Here is a 26,133-nt window from a genome sequence, read left to right as displayed (position 1 = left end):
GTACTCTGGAAGAATATGATGCTCTGTGAAGAACTTGAACTTATTTTCTGGGCTGTAAGAGTGTTAAAAACCAATGAATCTAACATACAGGTGTTCACCATACTATTCTTGTTGCTTTACTATAGCTCTGAAAATTTTTTAAATAAAAAGTTGAGGGGGGTTGGGGAAATAACTATAAACAACTCTTCTTTCCTGCAGGCCTCATTTTCTTGCCTCTTTGTTTAGATTAATTTGTTAGATCATCAAGCTAGTTGATATTTTAAGTATTCCTTTAATATTGGATTCAGAAGCATTTAGACATGTACCTATCAGTAAAGAAGCACATTTTTCTCACATTGCTTTATGGGTTTATGGATTTAAAGTCATGAGGTCAGAAAGTTTCAACTGGCTTCTAGCAGTGGCTATAGGTGATACTTTTTGGCAGGAAAAATCTCACTGAGTACACACAGAAGAAATTCTCCTTACCGCATAGAAGTAATTCTTTTTTTTTTTTAATGTTATATAATTAAGAGTCCCCGTTGGCTATAGCAGCCTATGAATAGCCTTTCTTATTGAATGGTTTTGCCCCAGTTGTACTTAGGCTTCATGTGTCATTTGATATTTATTGGGTAATAACTATGCCCCCCTTTTTGTCCTTGGGTAAATGTTGGGGAAAAAAGATCTTGCTGTCCTGATTTTTTCTGGTTGTCCTAATTATTATTAACATTTTTTCTCTCTAGGCCAGGGTATTTAAGTTACTTCAAAGTCAAATCCAACAGCAAACTTGGACTGATGAAGGCACCCCATCTACTCGAGAGCTTCGGTCAGTCCTGTTAGAATTTGCTTGCACCCACGGCCTAGAGAACTGCAGCACTGTTGCCATGAAGCTCTTTGATGATTGGGTGGCATCTAATGGAACTCAAAGGTGACATGTGCTTCTACTCCGATGAACTCTCTACTCTTTCTTAAGTTAATATCATATACTGAAACCAGGATCTTTTCATCCTGAAGTATAAATGTTATAAAACCAAGTGTTAATGTAGGTGATTTCTATGCACTTGTATTGTCAAACAAAATTTTTTTTTCAAATTGTATTAAAATACATAAAACATACCATTTACTATCAACATATTCTAAGTGTGCAGTTCCGTAGTGTAAGTATATTCACATTGCTGAGCAGTGAATCTCCAGAACTTTTCATCTTGCAAAATAGAACTCTTTACCAAAACAAATCTCCATTTTCTCCAACCCCCAATCCCTGGCAGCCACCATTCTATTTTCTCTTCTAAATACCTTATGTAAGTGAAATGTACAGTATTTGTCTTTTTGTGACTGGCTTGTTTCACTTAACATGGTGCCCTCAAGGTTCATCTATGTTGTAGCACGTGTTAGAATTTCCTTCTTTTTTAAGGCTGAGTAATCCTTTATGTGTATATACCACATTTTGTTTCCTCCATTGATAGACACGTGAGTTGCTTCCACCTTTTGGCTTTTACAAATAATGCTGCTATGATCATAGGTATATAAATACCTCTTTAAGACTCTTTTAGTCCTTTGAGATGTATACCTAGAAGTGATGTTGCTACATCATATGGTAGTTCTATTTTTAGTTTTTTGAGGTACTGCTGTATTGTTTTCCATAGTGGTTACTCCAGTTTACATTCCCACAAATAGGGCATAAGAGTTCCAATTTGTTCACAACCTCACCAACACTTGTTTTCTGTTTTTTGATAGCACCCATCCAAATAGGTGTGAGCTGTCAAACAAGTCTGTTTTAATTTAGGAATATAACATAACAGAAGAAACGTTTTTGATGATGACTGGTTTTCTCCATGTTCCTTATTTTGCACTATGGAAATAGATTCAAGCATCAGATGAAAGTTGGGGTGGGGGATTTAGATGACCTTTCCAGCTCTGAGATCTTAATAAAGGCAGAAAACTGTGTTTCTTCCCCTCTTCTCACCACTCTTCCCACACTTGCTGCTGTATTTCCACCATGGAACTTACCACACTATATCGCAATACATTTATTCATTCTGTACGTTGCAATAGTCCCTGTGTTCCTGCAGGGCAGAGAGTGGGTCTCATTCTTCTTCCCGTCCCCAGTATCCAGCCAGTTGCCTGCCTGGTTTTTGTGGATGCTTAGTGAATAATTATTGCATTAAATTAGATTGATATTCCCTATAATCACACTGCCAGGAAAGTAGCAGCCAACTGAATTAAATATTTTCTTGACTATTAGTTGTAAAGACTCTTCTTTTACCTGCTCTGACTCCAAAAGCACCACTAGTCAATTCCTTGCCTTTGTATTCAGGATTTTTTCTCTTGTTTTTTTCATATTTATGTACCTCTCTTACAGCCTACCTACTGATGTCATGACTACTGTGTTCAAGGTTGGAGCACAAACTGAGAAAGGCTGGTCATTCCTACTAAGCAAGTATGTCTCTATAGGCTCTGAAGCAGAAAAGAATAAAATACTTGAGGCTCTTGCCAGCTCCGAGGATGTACGGAAACTTTACTGGTATGAAACCACCCAAGGAATATGATATATAGAAACTAAAAGCATAAAAGCATTGTGCTTCTAGGTTGAGGAGCTCATTTTCTCTGGGATCTCCCGTTTTCTACCTTTACTTGTGGGCCAGACCTGACTTAGAAGGTGTGGGGAGGAGCCCGCATGTGTTGGGCTTCATCTCAGGGATTGGACCTGTACAGATGGATAGAAAGTGCTTCGCCTGAAAGAGATTGGGAGATGCCAGAAATCACAGTCCCCTTCTGCTTTCTGCTTAAAAACTTTTTGATCCGCCTGACATGTTGTCTTTGATTCCACAATTAGTGCTTCTTTTTATTTATTTATTTTATTATTATTATTATTTTTTGTCAAGGCATTGCTCTGTCCAAGCCATCATTTTGAAAATGCAGACACTTCAGTAAAAGGTGACATGTGAAAGCTTATAGGTTATACATTCATGTGGATTTGTCAGACCTTTCCTTTTTAACATTCAGCTGATGAAAAGCTAGCGATGGTTGTTTCACATGGGGGAAAGAAGGGCAATAAGTAGGGCTTCCTGGGAGGAAGAGCAATCAGTGTCAGGGTAGAGGCACTGTAAATAACTGAGAGAAACAGGAAGGTATCTTGAAAGTCATCAGCAGGAAGGAAAGGAAAAGCATGTGGGTCTCATTGCTTCTCTTGTATAACTTTGCTCAGAGAAATCCTAATAGTGTTCCAGAGATATTCTTAGCAGCTGCCCAGATCCACTTTCCATAGGATACACTGTAAATAATCATTTTCTTTAAAGTAGTAGCCAGCCTCTGACTCAAGAAAGCAGAGAAAAGTTGTGTATAAATTAGTAATTTTGTTTTAAAATAGTAGTGTTTTACTAATAAATTTCCATTATAAAGTATTTAAACAATACTTAAGAACATGGAATAAAATGTGAAAGTGTCTCTCATCTGACCCTTCGCTTACATCCTTATTCTCTCTTCTCTGTTAACAGTGTCAGTCCTGGTCTGGGTATTTACATATTTAAACATAGGTTTATACTATACCCAGTGCTCTGTAACATTCTTTTTAATTCTTTGACAGTCTTTGAGATTTGCCATGTGAGTTCATAAAGTTTATTTCATTTGTTTTTATGGCTACACGGTATTCAATAGTATGGCTCTGTCATAATTTATTTAATCCATCACATGTTGAGGGGCATTTAGGTTTTTCCTCCTATTAAAAATAATTCTGCAGGGGCACCTGGGTAGCTTAGTCAGTTAAGGGTCCGACTTTGGCTCAGGTCATGATCTCACAGTTCGTGAGTTCGAGCCCCATGTCGGGCTCTTTTCTGACAGCTCAGAGCCTAGAGCCTGCTTCGGATTCTGTGTCTTCCTCTCTCTCTGCCCCTCCCCAGCTCGCACTCTCTCTCTCTCTGTCTCTCGTCTCTCTCTCTCTCTCAAAACTAAATAAACATTTTAAAAAATTCAAAAAGTAATCATTATGCATTCTCTTGGGAGTATGTGTTTTCCCACTATAAGCAGGTATTACAGCATGATACATGAGAACTGCATTCATTTAAGTACCAAGCTTTAGAATTTATTAGCTACGGTACTATGACAATTTTACATAACCTCAGTTTCTTACTATAAAATGGAGATAGGTAATAATTACCTATTTCAAGCCTTGTGTCAAGTATTTAGAACATAATATAGTACTTATAGAGTATCAATAAATGTTAGCTATTAATATTAAGGGTGTATTCTGCAATGTATCTTGCTTTTTACATCAAACAGCCCAATTTTTTAAGAGTAGGTGCCTGGGTGGCTTAGTTGGTTAAGCACCCAACTCTTGATTTTGGCTCATGTCATGATCTTACGGTTCATGAGTCTGAGTCCCACATTAGGCTCTGCACTGACAGTGTGGAGCCTGCTTGGGATATTTTCACTCTCTTTCTTCCCCTTCCCCACTTGTGCTCTCAATCTCTCTCTCTCTCAAAAAATAAACTTTAAAAAAGTAGTAATATACCTATCTACTCATATCAAATAAGGTTTTTAACAGAAAAAAATCCAATCTTCAGAGTTGTAATAAATTCTATTTGAATTTATTTCATAAATGAGCTTACTACATCAAGAACTGTTTATTATTATGTGACAGTATATTTAAGTCCTTATCTCATTGGTGAGTTCTCCCTTTATTTAAAAAAAATGACAAATTTTCAGTCTATTGATCAACCTTAGACTGACCCAAAACTTACATCCTTTAAACTGCTTCAGAACCTTCATTAGGAGAATGGTACTAATTTTAAGTTCAGTGATCACTTCATGATGAATAATTATTTTGGAAACCGAATCTGCTTTGCTCTCCAGGTTAATGAAAAAGAGCCTCAGTGGAGATATCATCCGAACGCAGAAGCTGTCATTTATCATTAGAACAGCTGGCCGACATTTTCCTGGGCACTTGCTGGCATGGGATTTTGTCAAAGAGAACTGGAATAAGCTTGTGCAGAAGTAAGTGTCTCAGATAACTACTAATTTTTAGTATTCTCCAGTTCTGCATTTAAAAATGTTCTCAGTGTTGTATTGATTCACAAGATTTAAGATTTGCTGTGAGAGGAAAAATGCTTCACTGACAGTTGAACTGAAGCACCCAGAAATTTCCACCCTTGTAAATGTCATTCCATAATGTGAGGCATTAACGGTGGTGCTCCATTCGAATGCTAATTAAGCCCAACCAGGCTTGACACTTAGTCACTTAGCTTCACATGGCCACGGACTATTTGAGAATAGCTCTTGGGTTATGTGTTTTGAAAAGTACCACTTCATTGCCAAAGAATCAGTTAAGAATTCACACCCACCTCAGTAGCACATGGAGCATTTAATTTCTTTTAAAGTAATAATAGATTAAATGGATTAATAATTTATCTGGGTATCCTTAACTCCTGCCTTTTTCTGCCCAGCTTTTCGTCCTACTGACAGTGAGTGTATGTAGGATTACTCCTAATACACTGAGCTTCATTACCCTGGAGCAGGATTTCACTTTGCCTTTGGCCTGTGTAATTTATAGTAAAGTATTTCCTTTGCACTCAAGAACTTTGTTTCCCAACAGCTGCCTCATTTTTTTTTTCTCTCTTTTTGCTCTTGTATTTGTGTTTCTTCAGGTTTCATCTGGGGTCCTATACCATACAAAGTATTGTTGCCGGGTCAACACACCTGTTTTCAACAAAGGCACATTTGTCTGAGGTTGGTTGTATAAAATGTTAGGGAGACCGGGTAATCCTTTCCTCTTAGGCTACTTGGTTTAAGTTACGTGGTACCTTCTCATGCCAATTCCTGCCCCTCCTCTCTGTCTACTGTGGTCAGTGCTAGTGATTCTGCATTGGGATTACTTTCAAAAGGTGAATATTCAACAATGAGGAAAAATTCTGATGAGAAAGAATTTGGATTCCATTCTCAACAATATTCCCTTCTCTTCCTGATACAAATAATTGTTTATAATTTTTATAAAGTTTTTTTATTTATTTTGAGAGAAAGAGAGAGTACACGAGCAAGGGAGGAGCAGAGAGAGGAGAGAGAGAATACCAAGCAGGCTCCATATTGTCAGCGCCCAGCCGGAAGCAGGGCTCAGTCTCACCAACCATGAGGTCATGACCTGAGCCGAAACCAAGAGTTAGACGCTTAACTGACTGAGCTACTCAGGCACCCCACAAATAATTTTTTTTAATTAACCAGCATATACAAAGTTTCTTTTTAAGTGGTAATAAAATTGTTTTAAAAAATTTCATTACAAGGGTAAAACTGGACATTAATTCCAACTTTAGACTACTTCATTTACTATTACTTGGCTTTTTTTTTTTTTCCTATTTTGAATTGGAAAAATTCATCCTTGTGGGAGTAAGAGGAATTCATTTCTAACATTACTTCAGATTTCACCATACTTGATCAGAAACTTGGTGTAAATACTTTGAATATTAAAGTACTTTTTGTTTCTACTCCTTTCAAGACATCAGTATAGCCATGACTAAGTTAAAGCTTATTTGAAAAGGATATTCAGAGTTACCTCTGATTTACTATTTACTCTTCTTTTCTTCTTTTGAAATACTTCTGCATGCAACTTACAGGTCCAGGCGTTCTTTGAAAATCAGTCAGAGGCAACCTTTCGGCTTCGTTGTGTCCAGGAGGCCTTGGAAGTCATTCAGTTGAATATCCGATGGATGGAGAAGAACCTTAAAACTCTGACGTGGTGGCTGTAGCATGCACACCTGCACCTCATCTTGTCGCCCATTCAGAGAGCTTGTTAACTTGGGCTCCGCTGCTTTTGCAAAAAGCCAAGGTGAAGCCAGAACCGCTGCCAAGTTGTTTGCACTCTTAGGAGTTCTAGTTAGCTCAGGGCCCGTCTGTACTTTTCATCTGTCTTTTTCGAATTGTCTTTGGAAAGTATGTAGTTATTTATTATACAATTATATTCGCCTACATGCACCAACATCTACAAAAACAGTAAGTAATTTTTCTACTTTGAAGATAAAGAAATAGGGGGGAAAAATCTGTTTTGGCCTTCTGTTCTGTTTCTCAGTATCCGGAAAATACTGACATGGTGAAACAAGCAAAGATCTACCATGGGAGCCATCATCTTTGCAGGCTGCTGGTTTGTCAGCCATTTGTTGCTTCTTATTGATAGATGTTACTTGAATGTGGTACAACACTTGGCTTCAAATACTATGGTAATGAAGTCGATGAATCATACAACTGTTAGAAAACTGATCTCAGGTGTGCAGACCTACTTTGATTTGAGGTATTGATTAACTCTTTATTTTCTGAAAAAAAGTTTAAATAAGATCTATAACTTATATTTTTTTTTCTGCAGAACAGCCAGGTGCTACAGAATTTTTAAATTTTTGTTGTATTGAAAAACTAAGTAATAAGGGCAAAAGATTAAAATTTCCAAATATTTAATAATTATTTTTTCATCTTTTAGGAAAATGTTTCAAACTGAGTTAGCTTTAATTATAATTATTTTATTTATGAATTCTCCAAATCTGTACACCTTTACCACTCCCTGCCATAGATATACCTTATGTTATAAATAAGTATGTCTACATACATGGCAAGCATTTTGTTACTACTGGTGTCTTTTATCCTGACTTTATCACTATTACTAAAAATAATTTGTTTAAGTTACCTTTGACATTACCTGATCATAGACACTTTCTCTGTGAATCATACTCATGTAGATTTTCATGTTATATGGTAGGGTATATTAGAAGCATAGTAGAAGCATATTTTAAAATAGGGCCTTTGAGAAATTGAGCATTTTTATTTGAAGTTCACCATAGTACCTTAAAGGAATAAAGAGAATGTGGGATAGGAGTAATTTGATTCAGATTTAATATGGTGGGCTTTGAATTTTTTCTACTGTCAAAAACAGTACCTTTTTTTAGTTGAAAAATCAGTGGTTTTGTTTTGTTTTGTCTTTATCATGGCCAAACTAACTGATTAAAAGGAACGGCTGAGAAAAGAAAGAAAGAAAAGGGAAGATGTCCACAGCTGTGTGGTATTTTCACTCCTTGCAAAGGAGAAATACTGTACTTGAATTTTTTGAGCTATGCAGACTTCATACTTAGATTGTGGAGTTTCTTTGATTCTTACGGGAAAGACTTTCTTCCTAATAATTTTTGAGTACTTTATATTTTGTTTGAAAACATCTTGTATGTACGTAAAAAGAGTGGATACCCATTTTCAAGCACTTAAAACACTCCACAGAATCAATGGGAAAGGACACCTTTTTTTTTTATTTTAGCAGGTATAAAGCAAAAAATATGTGGGATTGTGTATAAAATTATATTTTACTTTATGAAAATATTTTTATATAACAAGATTTAAAATGCTAGCAAGCTAAAAGCTAGCTTTCTTTAGTCCTAGTGTGTTTTCCCCCAATTTAGTCTTTTCTAAACATTTACCTCTGGTTTAGAATACAAAATCTTATATCCTGAGAATCACAGAATCCTCTAAAGATGTCTTATTGAAACTGGGGTGATCGTAGGTTTTTATTTGTCTTGTGCTTCCGGAAATGAATGATAGTTTAGTTGATATGGGAAGTTGGTGTGTTTTTATATTTTTAGAGTGGGGAAACATACTAAACTTTGAGGGGTTTTTTGGTTGCTGGTTTTTTACCATATGTTATATTACTAAATTCCACTTTGATACAGAATTTAAATTTTGCTACTTCTCAAAATCAGTTAAGACTTTTCAGTTTTACCTGCCCATCTTTACATGGCTACTGTAATGTATGTTAACTCTGCATATGGCAAATCCTGTACCGAATTATAGCATCTTTCCTGAGTGTATGTGTGTGTGTGTGTGTGTGTGTGTGTGTGTGTGTGAAGGAAGAGGGTGATGTTTAAATACTTATCAAAACATGAGCTAAAAAAGAGGTAATTTGTAATCCATTGCTATCTTTGTATTCAAAAGCTGTTCATTCCCATGATACTGGATCTATACTGGTTGTAGTGTTATTTATAGGCCTCACCTCAGTTGTTTGTAGTTTTAGCAGCCCTCCCCTCACATTTTCCCACAGGATTCCATAATTTGTAATGTTAAGCTAACCCATCTCTGTATGGCACTTCTAAAAACTATCTCTAAGTCAGGAATATAAGGTTAAGTAACCAGTAGAACATGTTACATAGTAAGTATAACTAGCTTTTGAAGATTATATTACCCCAAACCTTATCTTTGCCCCTGCATCTTGTAGAGCTCAAATAGATGGACGCACAGCAGTCACAGCACGCTTGTTTATGTAAGCACATAGGTCCATGACAGTTAAGTGCTGGTTTTCAAGTATTATGTTCATTGCAGAGAGACGATCTACATGAATGTAATGGAAGGGGCACATCATACTAGGTTATTAGGAAAGGTAAAATTGGAAATCTGGAATTGTAGAAGAAAAACGTATGCTTTGGAGATCTGGAAATAGCAATCCAAGGAGTCTAGTTTGTTCCCTTAATAGCAAGAGATTGGATACATTAAACTACAGGTGGGGTCAGCTTCCACCCCAGGCTTGTGCCTTCCTGCATCTTCTTGTTTTACATAGAGATCTCTTTAAGTTAAGTGTTGCTGTTATTTGTGAACTTCTTACCAGCACAGCTTCCACTTAAATGTTAATACTCTTTGCCATTCATGTTTTCATTTCATTGAACAAGAGCTGTCAGCAGAGTTCTGGGTACATAGAGGATATTGTGCTGCATCAGTCTCACTGGGTACAGAGCAGAGTCCCTTCTGAGCATAGCAAAATAAAGAATGAAAGTTACTTGCTGAGTTTGTTGGATTATTGGTAGTCTGTTACTGAGTTGTATTTTAAGAGTCTATGCAAACTAAAGCACCTGGACCCATAATCTGCAGTTGGACTGCTGAATTCACGTAACCCCGATTTGTTTCATGGGATTGTGCAGCTCAGGACACATACCATCACCGAGGACAGCATTTTCTCAGCTGAGTCTGCAAAACAAGAATTTCAAATTCTCTGCAAATCTGAATTTCATACATAAGATGCAACTCTTTTTCTCCCCTTTGCCTTTGTCATTTCGTTTTTATTGGAATTAACTCTTTTGTAAAGAGCTTCTTCTCTCCCCCCTCTGACACTCCCATTTGTACTGTTTTGTTTTTTATTTTTTGGGTTCTTTGTCTTTTTTTTTTTTTGCATTCTTTTATTTTGCACTTCATTCTCTGCATTAGTAAGTACTAAATTAAAAGTGGCAGTCCAAAAGTATGATAAGTTTCCTCTTCTCCCTTTCCTTATTGCCTACATGTTCAATAGCTAATAAAATAGTTGATTGATTTCTTTGAGTGGCTTTTTGGGGGTATATACTTTTTTTTTTAATGTGCATATGTGGTTTTGATATGTTTTTATTTTCTTTCACTTTGTAAACTTTTTCTGATAGTGAAATTCTGTCCTGTGAAAAATCTCTTCCACCTGCCCATAATTGCCTGTGTGGGCAATAGGTACAGAGTAGTTATGTGATGTTTCTTTTTTGGAAGTTGATGGTGATATTGAGGGGAGAGCAGAGTATGTTCTTTTTAAAAATGTGTACAAGATGTTTTTGCTGCTATCTTGTGGGTGTCATTTCATTTTGCACTTAATTCATCTTTCCCATGGATATGTAAATATCTAATGAACTGTGGAGGTCCAGAAGTAGGACACATGTCCCACTTACCCCTCTCCATATTGCCTGCATGGACAGTAGCTAATAGAGTAGCTGTGGGTGCTCTTGTCTTGATCTAGTCTTGGGGGCTCGGGCTTGTATATCGTTCTTTCAGGTGTGTGTGTGTGTGTGTGTGTGTGTATATGTTATGCTACTTTTTTACATTTCATTTTTATATGTCCCTTTGCATGTATGCATATATACTTAATGAAAATTGAAGTTCAGAGTATGACAGATTTCCTCTTTTCTCTTTTCCTTATTGCCTCCTTGGGCAGTAGTTAATACTTTGTTTTGTTTTGTTTTGTTTTTGAGGGGGGATGGGAAGTAGGGTATGTACTTAATGTATATAAATAAGTTTGCTACTACTTTGTATTACTTAATTCATTTCGTACTTTGCCCTTCTCAGAGGACATTAAAGTACCTAATGAGATGTGGAGGTCCGGATGTATGACAATCTCCTCTTGTACCCTTCCCTTATTGCCCATGTGGGCAATAGCTAGTAGAATAGTTGTTGGAGTGGGGTTTGGGGGGAGGGTGGGGGTGGGGACAGGGATGTGTACATGTTGTATATACCTGTTTTTACTACCAAGTTGTATTATTTCATTGGGTGCCCACACTGGAAGGTACCCAATGAACCATGGAGGTCCGGATGTATAACAATCTCCTCTTCTCCCCTTCCCTTATTGCCTGCATGGGCAATGGCTAGTAGAGTAGTTAATTAGTTTCAGGGGTTCTTTTGTGGGCTCGGGGGTAAATACTTTTAAATATATATATACATGTATATATATATCTGTGTGTGTGTGCACACACACACACATTTTTACTTCCTTATTACAGTATTTCACTGGGTACCCAGTCCTTCACTTGGACCCGTAGGTTCCTAATGAACCGTGGAGTTCTAGATGGATAGCAATCTCCTCTTCTCCCTTTCCCTTTTTATCTACATACGCAATAATTTTAAAGTAGTTCGGTTTTTTTGAAGTTTTGGTGTGTGGGAAGGGACAAAGGGCAGAATATATACTTTTGAAAACTGTATATACAGTGTTTGTTACTATATTGTGTTATTCCATTTTGTACCGCGTCCCTTACTTGGACGTGTGGGTACCTAATGAGACGTGGAGGTCCGGTTGTATGAAAATCTCCTCTTGTCCCCTTTCCTTATTGCCTCTGTGGGCAATAGTTTAGAGTAGTTTTAGATTAATTTTTTACTCTACCGCTCCCTCCCTTGAGAGGGTGGGGATATATACTCTTTTCAATGTATATGAATGTTTTTGTTCCTTTTTTCTGTTACTTCATTTTGTACCTAGGTCTCCATGGATATTTAGGTACATGATGAAAATTAAGGTTCATTCTATGAAGAAAATCTCCTCTTGGCCCCTTCCCTTGTTGCCTATCTGGGCAATGACTAGTGGTGTAGTTGTTTAGATGGGTTTTTTTTTTGGCAGGGTGGTGGGGGATTTCTGGGTTTACGGTTTTAAAAATGTATATAAATGTCTGCTGCATGTTTTTTGTTTGCTTTTTTGTTTTTGTGGCTTGCTGTTTTACTTCAACCAGGTTTGTTTGTTGGTTTGTTTGTTTGTTTGGATTTGTAGATCTCAAATGTAGTGCAGAGGCCCAGATCCGGAGACATGATAAACCTTTTCTCCCTTCCCTTATAGCCTGTGCACAATTGTAGGACTTGGTTTCTGTTTTTTGTTTTAGAGGTTATTAATGGGGAATGGGCTTATTAGATAAGATAGGTGGTTTTTTTAAATGTATATAAATGTTTCTGCCTCTTTTTGGTGTTCATTTCGTTTTGAATCTAGTGCTTCTCATGACTATTTAGGTACTTCATGAAAGTTGCGATTGATTCTATGAACAATCTCCCCTACTCCCCTTCCCTCATTGCCTGGTGGGCAGTGGTAGAAGAATAGATGTTTCGTTTCTTTTTTTGGAGGGGTGGGGGGTGGGGGAAGTCTGTGTGTGTGTGTGTGTGTGTGTGTGTGTGTGTGTGTGTGTGAGTGAATTTTTTAATGTATATAAATGTTTGCTACATTTTGTGTGTTATTTCACTTAGTAACCAGTCCTTTGCTGGGACTTGTAAGTACATAATGAAACACGGAGGTCCATACGTATGATAAATCTCCTCTGCTTCCCTTCCCTCACTGCCTGCATTGGCAACAGTTTTATAATTTGGGGTGTTTTTTTTTAGGGGGAGAGATAATTTGGGTGGGTAGTGGGGAAAGGATAAGGATAGCGTACAAACTTTTAAAAAATGTATATAAATGTTTTCGTATTAATTGATTTTGTACCTACTCTTAGCATGGATGTATAGGTACTGAATGAAAATCGAGGATCAGTGTATGACAAATCTCCCCTTCTCCCCTTTCCCTTATTGCCTGTGTTGGCAATAGTGAGTAGAATAGTTGTGTATTGTTTATTTACTTGGCTTTTTTTTTTTTTTTGGGAGGGGTTTCTATTTTTGGTAGGGGAATATTCTTAATACATATGAATATATTTCCTTTCATTTTGTATTTAGTTCTTCGCATGGCTATCTATGTAGGGACCTAAAGGAAATTGAGTTTCATAAATTGACAGTTCACTTCTTCCTTCCCCACATATTTCCTCATTTATCAGTGGCTAGTATAGTTGTTGTTCTGTGCTTATTTTGTTTTATTCTCTAGGAAATATGCCTTTAAAAGTATAAATATATTTATGCGCATATCTAATCTGCTTCCCTCTTTTTTTTTTCATTATTTTTTGTTAATACTTAGTCCCTTGCAGGGCTGTGCATGGATCTAACAAAAATAAAGTCCCACCAGATCCCTGTCCTGTGACTTGAGAGGCTTTGGGGTGGTGTAACTAATGGCTAACAAATGTACAGCAAATAAGATGGGAGCAGACACTTGGACATTGTTGAGTTGTGAAAGCTAATCAGGGTCAGCATTTCTTACATTGATTCAAACTGAAGGAAAGGGTGAGACGGGACCTGTACTGTGGAAATTCCAGAAAGGCAAGAGGATCATACTAAGTAAAAAGTGTGTTTAACGTTCATTGCTGATTAATCTTTTAGTAACTGGTAAGCCAGTAAAAGTGCTGCCTAGAACTCATTTGAAGACCCTTGAGAGTAGTTTCTTTTGGGGGCTGGAATTCTGATTTATCTACAGAAGTCTCTTGCAGTTCTATAGATAGCATATTCTCGTGTAGCCAATAAAAATTATTTTGACTTTTGGAATGAACTTTTTGAGTTATTGCCATGGTTCTAGTGAATAACAACATGGGCCCAAAAATCATTCCCTTAAGAATTGGGGGGCTAGCCCTCCTGTCTTTCAACACCCATCTATGGGAGGGCAAGTTGGTCCTTTCTTACCCAGAGCTCTTCTGTGTGGCTGCATCTCTCCCTTCCATTCTCCATTAGCTGGACCATTCTTCTTCTTCTTCTTCTTCTTCTTCTTCTTCTTCTTCTTCTCCTTCTTCTTCTTCTTCTCCTCCTCCTCCTCCTCCTCCTCCTCCTCCTCCCCCTCCCCCTCCCCCTCCCCCTCCCCCTCCCCCTCCCCCTCCCCCCTCCCCCTCCCCCTCCCCCTCCCCCTCCCCCCTCCCCCTCCCCCTCCCCCTCCCCCTCCCCCTCCCCCTCCCCCTCCCCCTCCCCCTCCCCCTCCTCCTCCTCCCCCTCCCCCTCCCCCTCCCCCTCCTCCTCCCCCTCCCCCTCCCCCTCCTCCTCCTCCAGTATTAGATGTTATACTCAAGTACACTTAAACATGTAAGCCGGTGTTGCCTCATCAGCTCTATGTTTTTGCATGCATTTCATATATCCAGATGTGTGTGTTCGCTTTCTTGAATCATATTGACTCTTCATCCACCACATGGTAAATGTTAGGACTCCACATTTGTCTGTATCAAAGAAAATGCATGTGTAAAATCCCTCACTCCCTCCCTACCTCTCTTTCTTTCCTCCTTGTTTTTTTTCCTTCAAGCTTCTGAGCAATCTTTGTTTCTAATGCTGAAGGTTTGCTATATTATTTTGTTCTATTATATATATTTTTTAGAAACGTTGCTAGATAGGACTCCTAGAACATTTGCGAAGAGATGTCATTTACCATATCAAACTCTCAGGTCCTAGTGTTGAAATATTAGCCTGTACTTTGCTTATTTATACCTGCTGCTGTAGAAAAAACAAAAGTTTGTTCATGACACATGTAATTATGATCATAAATAAGAGAGAAAGGGACACCTTTTTGAAATTAGTCATGGTAGTCATTAGTGATATCTCTGAGCAGTTCTTAATTTGAAATACTTCAAAGAAGTAAAGGTCATGGATTAGCTGAATGAAATGCTCCAGAAGTTGCGCTGTATAAACCATCAGTACAATAATACACTTGTGTATGTGTGTGTGTGTGTGTGTGTGTGTGTGTGTGTATATATATATATATATATATATATATATATATATATATGAAATGAGAATTACAGCATAATTGGAGCATTTGCATTAATGAGCAAACTCACGCTGAGACGAACTTAGTCTCCTAGCCGTCTTGATTAAACCCAAGTGTTCCACGTTGCTATGAAGAGTAGTAGTCTCTTTCAAACACTTTGAAAAGTAATTATTTGGAAACTTGTAAAACTATTACGTTTTTGTATTTAGACACCTATACGGATCTTCACTTCTTTGAATCTGAGCTTGTGGGTGGAATTCTAAATTTGTATCATAACCTGTCTTTTGTGGAAAATTTTGAAAACAGTATGTGTAATATAATATATATGCAAATTGTGTTGTGTCACTTGTAAAGGGAAAAGGCTTATTTTTCTTTATACTTCTGATAACTTGTTTTGCATATGACCAGCACTGACTGAAAGGCATGTGTAATTGCAAACACTGTTGCTTTTTCTTTTTTGTGAAATGAAAATAAAGTATTTAAATATAAATACTGTGTGGACTATTTGGATAAATAAATTGTATATATAAAGTGGTACATCTTCTCAGATTATATACTCTACAAGGGTAATGACTGTATTCACTGTATTGCATTATTTGTTTTTTACCCCACTAGTACCCCAGTATCTCTACTGCCTGTAACTCAAGGTTTCTCAGGCTCACACTGTTTGATATCTGGGGCTCTCCCGTGCATTCTGTGATGACTAGCAGCATCCTTGGCCTCTAATGCAAGTAGCAAATATGGGCTAATGGAACTTCCCCCACCCCCAGTGTGACAACGAAAAATGTCTTAAGACATTGCCAAATTTCTCCTGTGATGGGGTGGGGTGGGGATTAAAAGTTTCAGTGGATGCATGGAGGAGGGGGCTCAGTAATAGTTATATGAACTGTAGGGCAATTATTTACTTTTTAGACTGAATTGCTTCCTATAAACACCCAGTACCAGTTGATACAGTAATAATTCAGTACCTAAATCAGAATGAGACATGTAACTACTTATGCCAGTGAAACCAAGGAACACTTACTATCTGAAGGTGAAAGGACACTAAATGTTATCAGAGGACACCCCTTGCTTTGATTCACATGTAATTGGAGTGGGAGTGCACAGCTGTTATCAAGGGACACTGCGATAGTTATGTTCCTGGTCATGTCTACAAAAGGAGTTTCTCTGTTCTAACCCCATGAGTAATCTTGAGAATTGAGAATTTCTTAGGCTTCCAGATATGAGAACTAGAACCAATATTCTCTTCCAGTAATTGTTAGGGCTTAAAGTTGGGCATTTTAGAGCAAATACAGTGTCTCTTAATCCCTTTACCCAAAAACCTGTTTCTGGGGACACAAAGAAACCTTGAAGCCATACCTTCTTACAATCTCCTATGGTGATCATTAATATATTGGAGAATCAACAAAGTGAAGGCAACCCACTGAATGGAGAAGATATTTGCAAGTGATCTGTTTAGAGGTTAATATCCAAAATATATGAATAACTTCTACAACTCTACCCTAGAAAACCAAATAATCTGATTAAAATGGGCAGGAGACCTGAATAGACGTTTTTCTAAAGAAGACCCGATAGCTAGCCAACAGATACATGAAAAGATGATCAACGTCACTCATCATCAGAGAAATGCAAATAAAAACCACAATGAGATATCACCTTACACCTGTCAGAATGGCTAATATCAAAAAAAACAGGAAATACCAAGCGTTGACAAGGATGTGGAGAAAAAGGAACCCTCATGCACTGTTGGGGATGTAAATTAATACAGCCACTATGGAAAACAGTATGGAGGTTCCTCACAAAATGAAAAATAGAATTACCGTATGATCCAGCAATTCCACTACTGGATATTTATCCAAAGACAATGAAAACACTAATTTGAAAAGATATACACATCCCTATCTCTATTGCAGCATTATTTGCAACAGCCAAGACATGGAAGGAACCAAAGTATCCCCTTGATAGATGAATGGATAAAGCTGTGGTATGAACGTTGTTCAGCCATAAAAAAAGAATGAGATCTTGCCATTTGTAACACAATAACCTAGAGGTTATTGTGCTAAGTGAAATAAGACTGAGAAATACCATGTGATTTTGCTTATAGGTGGAGTCTAGAAAACAAAGCAAAAACACACCCATAAACACAGAGAACAAACTGGCTGGTGGTTGCCAGAGGGGAGAGAGGTAGGGGCATGGGCAAAATGGGTGAAGAGGAGTGGGAAGTACAGGTTTTCAGTTACAGAATGAATAAGTCATGGGGATGAGCGATATAGCATAAAGAATACAGTAAATGGTATTGTAATAATGTTGTAGGGTGACAGGTGGTAGCTAAACTTGTGAGCATATGTATGGAGCGGTTCAATCACTATGTTGTACACCAGAAACTAATGTAGTATTGTGTTGTCAACTAAACTTCAATAGGTAATAGTAATGTACTGGGGTAATGTTCTTAGGAATTTTGATTTTGATCAAATCTTCTGGTTACATTTTTTGTACTTTTTTATTCATGGATATCTGCAGTAAACAGTTGAACTAAAACCCATTATAAATGTAGAGAAGAGGGGCGACTGAGTGGCTCAGTCGGTTGAGCATCTGACTTTGGTTTAGATCATGATCTTGCTGTTTGTGGAATTGGGTCCTGTGTTGGGCTCTGTGCTAAGAACTCAGAGCCTGGAGACTGCTTCGGATTCTCTGTCTCCCTCTCTCTCTGCCCCTCGCCCAGTCACTCTCTTTCTCTCTCAAAAATAAATACACATTAAAAAAAAAAACTTTATTTTTCAAAATCATTTTTAGAATCCATGCACAGGAGAGTTTGATTTGGTTATATTTTCTTTTTGCTTTCCTTCAATTCATACCATAAAGCCCTACACACCTCCTGCAACACACACACACACACACACACACACACACACACACACACATACACACACACACTCAAGCATCTAGTGCTTCCTAAAACTTGTGAGTTGAACAATTGACTTACATGCTATACAGGAGTGTTATTACCAGAGAGCAAAAACATACTTTAAAATCATCATCACAGCCTACCTTCTATAGTCAATAATTAGTGATATGTTTCCAATGCTTTCTGCTTGTTCTTCATTTTTACTATGTACTTCATTTTCTTATGGATGGCCATCCAATCGATTATGTGATTGTGATTTCTATTGTTGGCTGAGCTGAATTATAATCAGGACTTTTGCTTATACATCTAAAAACTTTTATTCTTACTATGCCGCTCATTTTTTTTGAAGGAAGAATGTAATGTAACATAGTAAAATAACCAAATAGAGTGGTGAAAGTAGATGACGTTGCCATAGTTGAACTGTTGAGCAGGCCACACCAGGAGGCAATAGATTCAAAGAAGTCAGGGACAGACAAGAAGCCATGTCACCTTAGGAAAGGCTTATTTATAAAGGGGACTCGGCGTGTTGCTTATTCACATGCCATTTGTATAGAAGCCAAGTGTGGGAAACAAGAAGCCCTTTTGTTCCATGTTTTCTCATGCTGCTCATCTATGTGAACATAGCCCATGTGATCCTTGGTTGCTTCATCAGGATTGTACATTGGCTGCCCTGGTATTTATGGCTGAGTATATCTTCATTTACTTTGCCTCCTAGCCTTTTGTGATTTTTAACTTGACCAAATGCTTGGAATGTTAGTATTTTTACATGGTAGCAAAAGGCAATGATTTCTAGAAATTTAAATATTTGAAATGCTGTGGAACATAGACTGGCATCAATCAGGACTGGAACTGGTTCCTGGTACAGTGATTTTCCACTTGTCTCTTAATTCCTATTAGCCTCAGTTGTCTCCATTAATAAAACAGAGATACTGCCTACCTTGTGAGGTTGTTAGCATTAAATAAAATATCTATAGGGTGTCTCTGTGGCTCAGTGGGTTAAGCGTCCAACTCTTGGTTTCGGCTCAGGTCACGACCTTACAGTTCTGGAGTTCGAGCCCTGTGTCACGCTCCGTGCTGAGAGATTCTCTCTCTCTCTCTCTCTCTCTCTCTCCCCCCCCCCCTTCCTTGCTTGTGATTTCTCTCTCTCAAAATAAATAAATAAATAAACTTAAAAAAATAAATAAATAAAATATCTATGAATTACCTAGTAAAATGCCTGTAAATATAACAGTGACATGGTAAATACCACTGCCATTGTTAAAACTGCCTGCTGTTTTCTGGGGTGTATGGATGTTAACACCATCAGTTACAGATGGGAATGAGTTTTTTAATTGAATATGGTTATATAACTTGCCAGTTAGGAAATTAGGGAAATACTTTCAGTCTAATCCTCTTTGTAAATTTAAGCCTTAAATATGCAGATTTAATTTGAGAGTTATTGTAGTACATTAGAAAAAGCATGAAGTTATATAGATTTCACTGAATTTGGTTAATTATAAATAAGTATGAAATAAAATCTTGATTATTGCCTAATGCAGTGGTGGTAATGACACCTATTTTGCAGTAATAACATCAGGTACAGGTATACAGGAAATAGATCTGGTACTTCGTATATGCTCGTAAATACTCCTTTTTTTCCTTTCAATAATTTATTTGCCTTCAGTATGCAAAACAATCAAGCATGTACGAGTGTCCATTCTACCTAGAAAATATTGTGTACAACTTTGGGCATGGCAGAGAAATTGGCCAAATGTGTTAAGATCTCTCTTAGTGCTAGAAAGAACTTTCCATATGATACAGTCTAATTCCCTAATTTTACTGATAATGTAAAGGAACTCAGAAGCTCTGCCTTAGCTATGACCCCCAAATATAACATTATATGTTAAATTTGTATATGTGTTTGTATTAGAAAAAGTTTGTGTCACCTTTGAGACAAAGGATGTGCAAATGCCTACAGGATACTATTTCCTTGGAAATAAGAATATTAGAATTTACTGTTGAAAGAGGTGTTTCATTTTAACATAGAGTGTGGAGCTAAAACTATCCTAATATTTTAACTTTAAACTCAATAATGTGAACAATCTACCATGATTTCGAAAGAGTAGATATATGGTATATTATCATATGCCCTTTTTTGTCTGTTTGAACTAAGTGGGTACAAGAAAGTAACCTCTCTCGGGTGGAAGATGCTAATGTCAGGGAGGTTCAGAAAGACTTCTCTCCCCGCCAAGGGAAATATCAGGGAAGAGGAAGGGGTGGTTAAAACAGTGGTGAGGTGCCAAGTGCTGTAATGGTTGATAGCTTCACCAACTACAGGTAGAAGATGAGGATGAACCATTTTCCTAAAGTAGTTTGAAGTCAGCCTGAGATGGGCCTTTTGTCCTTGAGTGGGCTGTAGAATCCTTGACTGTGGGTGCTGACTGCTGTCTTTCTTATGTTTCTACAGACTCCCTGTTGCCAGAAGGTCAGGAACTTAAGGAAGTTTACAGTCGTGGGAAGAGACAATATTAAAACACAGTTTTAAAACCATCCACTTGACATATTTAGTCTTTACTGGGAATTGGGTAGGGGGAAATAACCTGGATGTCAGTTGACCTTCCTCTGCCCTGCATCCATGCCCATGGTCTCTTTTCTGCCTTGAGCAAACCTGGGCTTAGAACCTAATACCTCTTTAAGATTCCTTCCCACAAACTCACTATAGCCAAAGCATTACTGAACAATGCAGATTTTCCCTAGGATTCTATAGGGGAGAATCTCTCACATGCCACAACAAACAGCTTCATCATCACTTGATACTTCTCTTCTCCAGAGCCTCTCCTTTACCCTGTTGTTTCTGTGGGATCTTTTCACTTCCTGTAATCATCCAAAACATGCATGCACACAGCCACACAGATACACACACGTGCACCTTGCTGACTGCTCACTCTTACTCCTAGACATCTCCTTGAACTTGAAATGTCTCTCCTCCGTGGCATTGCACTTTGGCCGCCTCACCCAGATGCACATGGCCAAGTGCGTCAGGAGCTCAAGGAAACTAATGGCCTGCAGTTAGCAGCTGGTCCCTTGATTTAGTGCACCCATACAGACGGCTTTTTGCTATTTGGACATACTCCTTGGAATCTTATCCCTTACTCAAAGCAGCTTATCAACTCTTTATTTCAAACAAGCACATTGTTCTCATAAAAAGAAACTTTATCTCTCTCTTTTGACTGGCAACCAATTTCTTCCTGTTTTTCTAAGCTAATATGAAAATTGGCTTATAATATCTGAGCACGTCCTGACTTTGGGTGAGAGAAAGCAGCCATAAGTTGAACCGGTAGAAGAAGGAAGCCAGGCCATGTTTCTCAAATGTTTTTTATGGCCCATTCACTCAATAAATATTTGTAATCATCCACTATACACCAGGCCTTGTGCTAGGTGGGTACATGATGCCTGACTCTAATGTGAGCAGCTGGCTGCAGCTGGGAGAATGCCACCTGGACTTTATAAACACTGGCTGCGTGGTGGGTGGTAAATAGTTGAGGGCAGTTGGGTTCATGAGGAACAGAAGTGAAGGGCGTCCCCTGGGAGGTTTTAAGCTACGATGTAGGTAGTTCTGCAGCCACCTCAGAAACAGCAAGCGCCTGGAGTGGAAGGGGGTGGGGATGGGGGTGGGGACACTGGCTCCCCAGCCAGAATTCCCCCTCCACTCCTGTGGGTGTGTGGTGCAATGTGAAAAACGGAGACCTCTCCCCAGATGCTGCATGAGTGCCCACACGTCCCGCCTCATGTCACTGATTGGGAACCAAAGACACTTGATTCGCACTGAGGAACCACACAGGTATTCATTCCTGAGGGTGTTCCAAGTGAATGACAAGAGGCTGGAAGTTAATTGCCTGTTTCAGTTTCACTCCAGGTTTCCCTTAAGTTCTAATTAGCAATAAATGAGCTTGGCTCACCTCAGCCTACGTTGTGAGAATGCTTCCTTGTCTGAGTTGCTCAGGGTAGCCAGGCGAGAACAAGGAGAGTGTTTCAAGATAGACTTCTAAATCAGGGAGTCTCGATTACACCACAGTTCAATAAAAGGGAGAGGGCTTGTAGCTGCCTGCACGTTGAAAACTTACAGGTGAAGTCACAGAGTATGATTAATTAAACACGCCACACAGGAGACGCGCTGATTGTCTGCTTGGCTTCAGATGACAGGCACCGCGCCCCCTGTATTTCTGTCAGTGTCATATAGCCTCAGGAATTCTAGCGGCAGTTCTGATCTTTGACCTCTCTGAGGTCCTTACCTTAAATTAAGAACAGTCTGCAGAGGTCTTTTATTTATTTATTTATTTATTTATTTATTTAACCAATGAGAACAAGCTTTCGGATGCAGCTACCAGGATTACCTAGTTAATAACAGTAATGTGATGGGTGGCCGTGGAGATGCCAGGGGGACCACTGAGGTGAGCTCTCACCTCCGAGGACAGAAGATTCGGTGAAGTCCAGGAGAAGCTGACAGGTGTGCTGGGTCCTCAGCTGCTAGAGGGAATGCTTAATTCAATTCGGAACAGACCTCCCAAGTGACCTTTCCAAACCTTGTTTTTTGTGCTAATCCACAAAGGGTGGCGATTCACTGAGGAACTGCACAAAATACGGAATGCTTCACAAGTTTGTGTGTTATCTTTGCTGAGGGGCCATGCTAATCTTTTCTGTATCGTTCCAGTTTTAGTGTCTGTGCTGCCCAAGCGAGCATGGCAGAAGTCTTAGAACTTGTGATGCAGTGCCAGCAGTAAGTGGGTGAAAAACTCTGGTGGCTTCTGTCCTTGCCCAGTGCTCACCAGGAATGAACAAAAGCAGGTAAGAAGACTTGTTTGCTCTGAGATGGCTTAGAATCCATGCAGCCCATGTGGAAGGAATCTGAGTTGTACAGACACTAGGGAAATTTGAGTCAATCATAACAAATCCTGGAAAATGTGCTCCTGTGAGAGGACATGAAAGAAAAAATGTTTCATGAGGACTGGCCAAAAATGGAAATGCTTTTCTCTGTTTGAAAGAGATGCTTAGCTAGCTCTAAGGATTTCCTACCTGCCTTCAAGGTGGCCAAAGCTGTTATCTGATTTATGTAGCCCACAAATCTCCAGTAGCCAAGAAATGAGTTGGGCTGTCCTGAGTAGGACTTGCTCCAGCAGGAGCCCTGGTAGGTGGTGCTTTCCCAGGACAGCCAGATTCCATCTGAGAGGAGGCAGTGCATGGACTTGGGTGGAGGCTACCCCCTCCCACAGGTGGGAAAGTGCTGCCAGGTCTCTGCAGGCAAGGAGTCTTCTCTAGGATCTGTGAAATAAAGGTTCTTGTGGGTTAGGCAAGAAGAGTGTGGTCCTCAGAGGTATTCCTTGGTTGCCTTGCTGATGGTTGTCCTGGGTTAGCCCATCAGCCTGCTCAATCCGTACTGAGGCTGATGTACTGTTTGCCATTAAATGTGGCTCCAAAGGACATCATACTGAGTATACAGAAGAGAACTTCAGCTCAGGGTCCTCAGCCTACAGCTGCTCTGGGAAAATATCCTCTCTCACTCCCTACCAGACCAGCTCTGCAAATAGTTGGTAGAAAAACAGAAGATACATTTAGACAAGACTAGTAAGAAGGATGGGTATTTGAAGGTATTGGGCATTGGACTTCTATTGGAGAAGGCAGTCTGGCAAACATGACCTGTGTAACTCCTGTGTAACCTTTTGTAGCTCCACTCTTCACAAGGGTTTGTTCAAGGTCATGATGTTTTGAGGCAGGTGCTTCATGATTTAGAATCCTAAGCTTATTGATGCTCCATACACTCTAGTAGTCCACTTGTGCAGACTCTCCTAGGAGAGTAAGAAGCATTCCTGGGGCAGGGTAGACTCTCCCTTGCTTTATGCAGGCCAGCCAGTGGCTGGGGATGGGGTGGAGAGAGACAGGTCGATCAAATCTTATAACATCTCAAGTGGATGGTGCTACTCAGTTCCCCAAATCCTTGCATATAACTCTTCTCTCCTTTCCTACTCTGGATAAGAAATAATTTCTGGCCCTAGCAAAATAGTAGAAGCAGAAGATATCACAAGAAAAGAAAAATACAAATCAATATCCTTTATAAATAGAGATGCACAAATCAACTAAATACACAAACTGAATCCAACAATATATATAAAGTATTATCCATTATGACCGAGTGGAATTTATTCCAGGAACACAAGGTTGGTTTGACGTCCAAAAATTAATGTGATACATCATATCAATAACACATAATAGAAAATAAAAACCACATGACCATCTCACCAGATGCAGAAAGAAACACTTGACAAAAACCAACACACTTTCATGATAAAACAATAAAGTAAGATGAAAGGAGAACTTCCTGAACTGCTAAAGGGCATCAATGAATAACACATTTAGTGGTAAAAGACTGAAAGATTTTCTCCTACAATCAAGAACAAGACAATGATATCTACTCTCACTACTTCTGTGCAATATCATACTGCAGGTTCTAGCTGGGGAAATTAGGCAAAAACAAAATAAAACAAAACAAACAAAACAATAATAAAAGGCATCCATATTAAAAAGGAGTAACTAAAACTATCTCTATTTGTATATGAAATGATCTTATACATAGAAAATGCTAAAGTACCAAAAAAAATGTATTAGAGCCAAGAAATGAACATAAAGGTTACAGAAGACAAGATCAATGTACAAAAGTCAGTTGTGTTTCTAAACAATAACAATGAATAAGCCAAAAATGAAATTAAGACACGAGTTTCATATACAATGGCATCCAAACGTTAAAAGACTCAGGGATAGATTTAACCAAAAAAGTTCAAGATTTGTACACTTAAAACTATAAAACATTGCTAAAAGAAATTAAAGTAGACCTTAATAAATAGAAAGATCCCATGTTCGTGGGATCACTGAAACACTTAAAATTGTTAAGGTGTCAATAGTCTTCAGGGCACCTGGGTGGCTTAGTTGGTTAAGCATCTGACTTTGACTCAGGTCATGATCTGATAGTTCGTGACTTCGAGCCCCAAGTCAGACTCTGTGCTGGGTTCTGTGCTGACAGCTTGGAGCCTGGAGCCTGGAGCGTGCTTAGGATTCTGTGTCTCCCTCTCTCTCTTCTCCTCCCCAACTCATGCTCTGTCTCTCTCTCTGTCTCTTAAAAATGAATAAATATTAAAATTTTTTTTTCAAGTGATGTCAATACTCTTCAAACTTATTTAGAGATTCAGCACAATTTATATCAGAATCCCAGCTGCCTTCTTTGTAGGAGCTGATGACCAGATCCCAAAATTCCATGAAAACTCAAGGAACCCAGAATAGCCAAAACAATCTTGAAAGGAAAAAAAAAGTTCGAGGACTCATACAACACAATTTCAAAACCTTCTACAAGGTGACAAGAGTTAAGACAGTGTGGTACAGGCATAAGGACAGACATATAGATCAATGGGATAGAATTGAGAGTCCAGAAATAAACCTATATACTTATGGTGAGTTGGTTTTTGACAAGGGCACCAAGACAATTCAATGGGGAAAAATAATCTCTTCAACAGATAGTGCTGGGACCACTAGAAATCCATATGTAAAAGAATGAATTTGAACCACTACCTCATACCATATACAAAAATCAACAATTAATTAAAATGGATCTAAATGTAAGGACTAAATGTATTAAACTCTTCGAAGAAAAACAGCTGTAAATCTTCATGACCTTGAATTAGGTAATGGCTTTTAAGATATGACACCAGAAGCACAGGCAACAAAAGGGAAAATAAATCTGAGTTGATCAGAATTTAAAACTTTTGTGCACCAAAGGACACTATCAAGAAAATAGATACACCAAAGAATGGCACAAAATATTTTCAAATCATATATCTGATAAGAGCTTGGTATCCAGAATATACAAAGAATTCATATAATTTAACAATAAAAAGACAACCCACTTAAAAAGTGTGTAAAGGGGGGTGCCTGGGTGGCTCAGTTGGTTGTCTGACTCTTGGTTTGGTCTCAGGGCATGATCTCATGGTTTGTGGGTTCTAGCCCCTCATGGGGCTCCATGCTAACAGCACAGAGCCTGCTTGGGATTCTCTCTCTCTCTCTCTCTCTCTCTCTCTCTCTCTGTCTCTCCCTCTGTCCTGCTCACACACACATTCTCTCTCAAGATAAATAAATAAAC

General features: G+C 38.6%; 1 protein-coding gene and 1 non-coding gene across 4 annotated transcripts in view; one reads left to right on the top strand and one right to left on the bottom strand.

The window, feature by feature from the left end:
* LNPEP (leucyl and cystinyl aminopeptidase) overlaps window positions 1-8,544 on the top strand; it is an 88,513-nt gene extending 79,969 nt beyond the window's left edge. For all 3 annotated transcript variants that reach the window (XM_053907188.1, XM_053907189.1, XM_019428864.2), the window contains 5 exons: window positions 720-904; window positions 2,339-2,500; window positions 4,828-4,968; window positions 5,619-5,700; window positions 6,579-8,544. In XM_053907188.1, coding sequence (XP_053763163.1) covers window positions 720-904; window positions 2,339-2,500; window positions 4,828-4,968; window positions 5,619-5,700; window positions 6,579-6,710 — 702 coding nt within the window. In that variant the 3' untranslated portion in view covers window positions 6,711-8,544. The remainder of the gene's footprint in view (window positions 1-719; window positions 905-2,338; window positions 2,501-4,827; window positions 4,969-5,618; window positions 5,701-6,578) is intronic.
* Window positions 8,545-22,585: 14,041 nt separating this feature from the next.
* On the bottom strand, window positions 22,586-22,692 carry LOC128778421 (U6 spliceosomal RNA). The gene has a single exon (XR_008424011.1). It is a non-coding gene; the product is annotated as a U6 spliceosomal RNA (small nuclear RNA).
* Between the last annotated feature and the right edge of the window lie 3,441 nt (window positions 22,693-26,133).

Source organism: Panthera pardus, unplaced genomic scaffold (genome assembly GCF_024362965.1).
Source record: "Panthera pardus isolate Hobbes unplaced genomic scaffold, ASM2436296v1 HiC_scaffold_2, whole genome shotgun sequence".
In the NCBI taxonomy this organism is placed as follows: Eukaryota; Metazoa; Chordata; class Mammalia; order Carnivora; family Felidae; genus Panthera; species Panthera pardus.
Note: the sequence above shows the minus strand (reverse complement) of the source record. Positions and strands in the feature narration are given on the sequence as shown.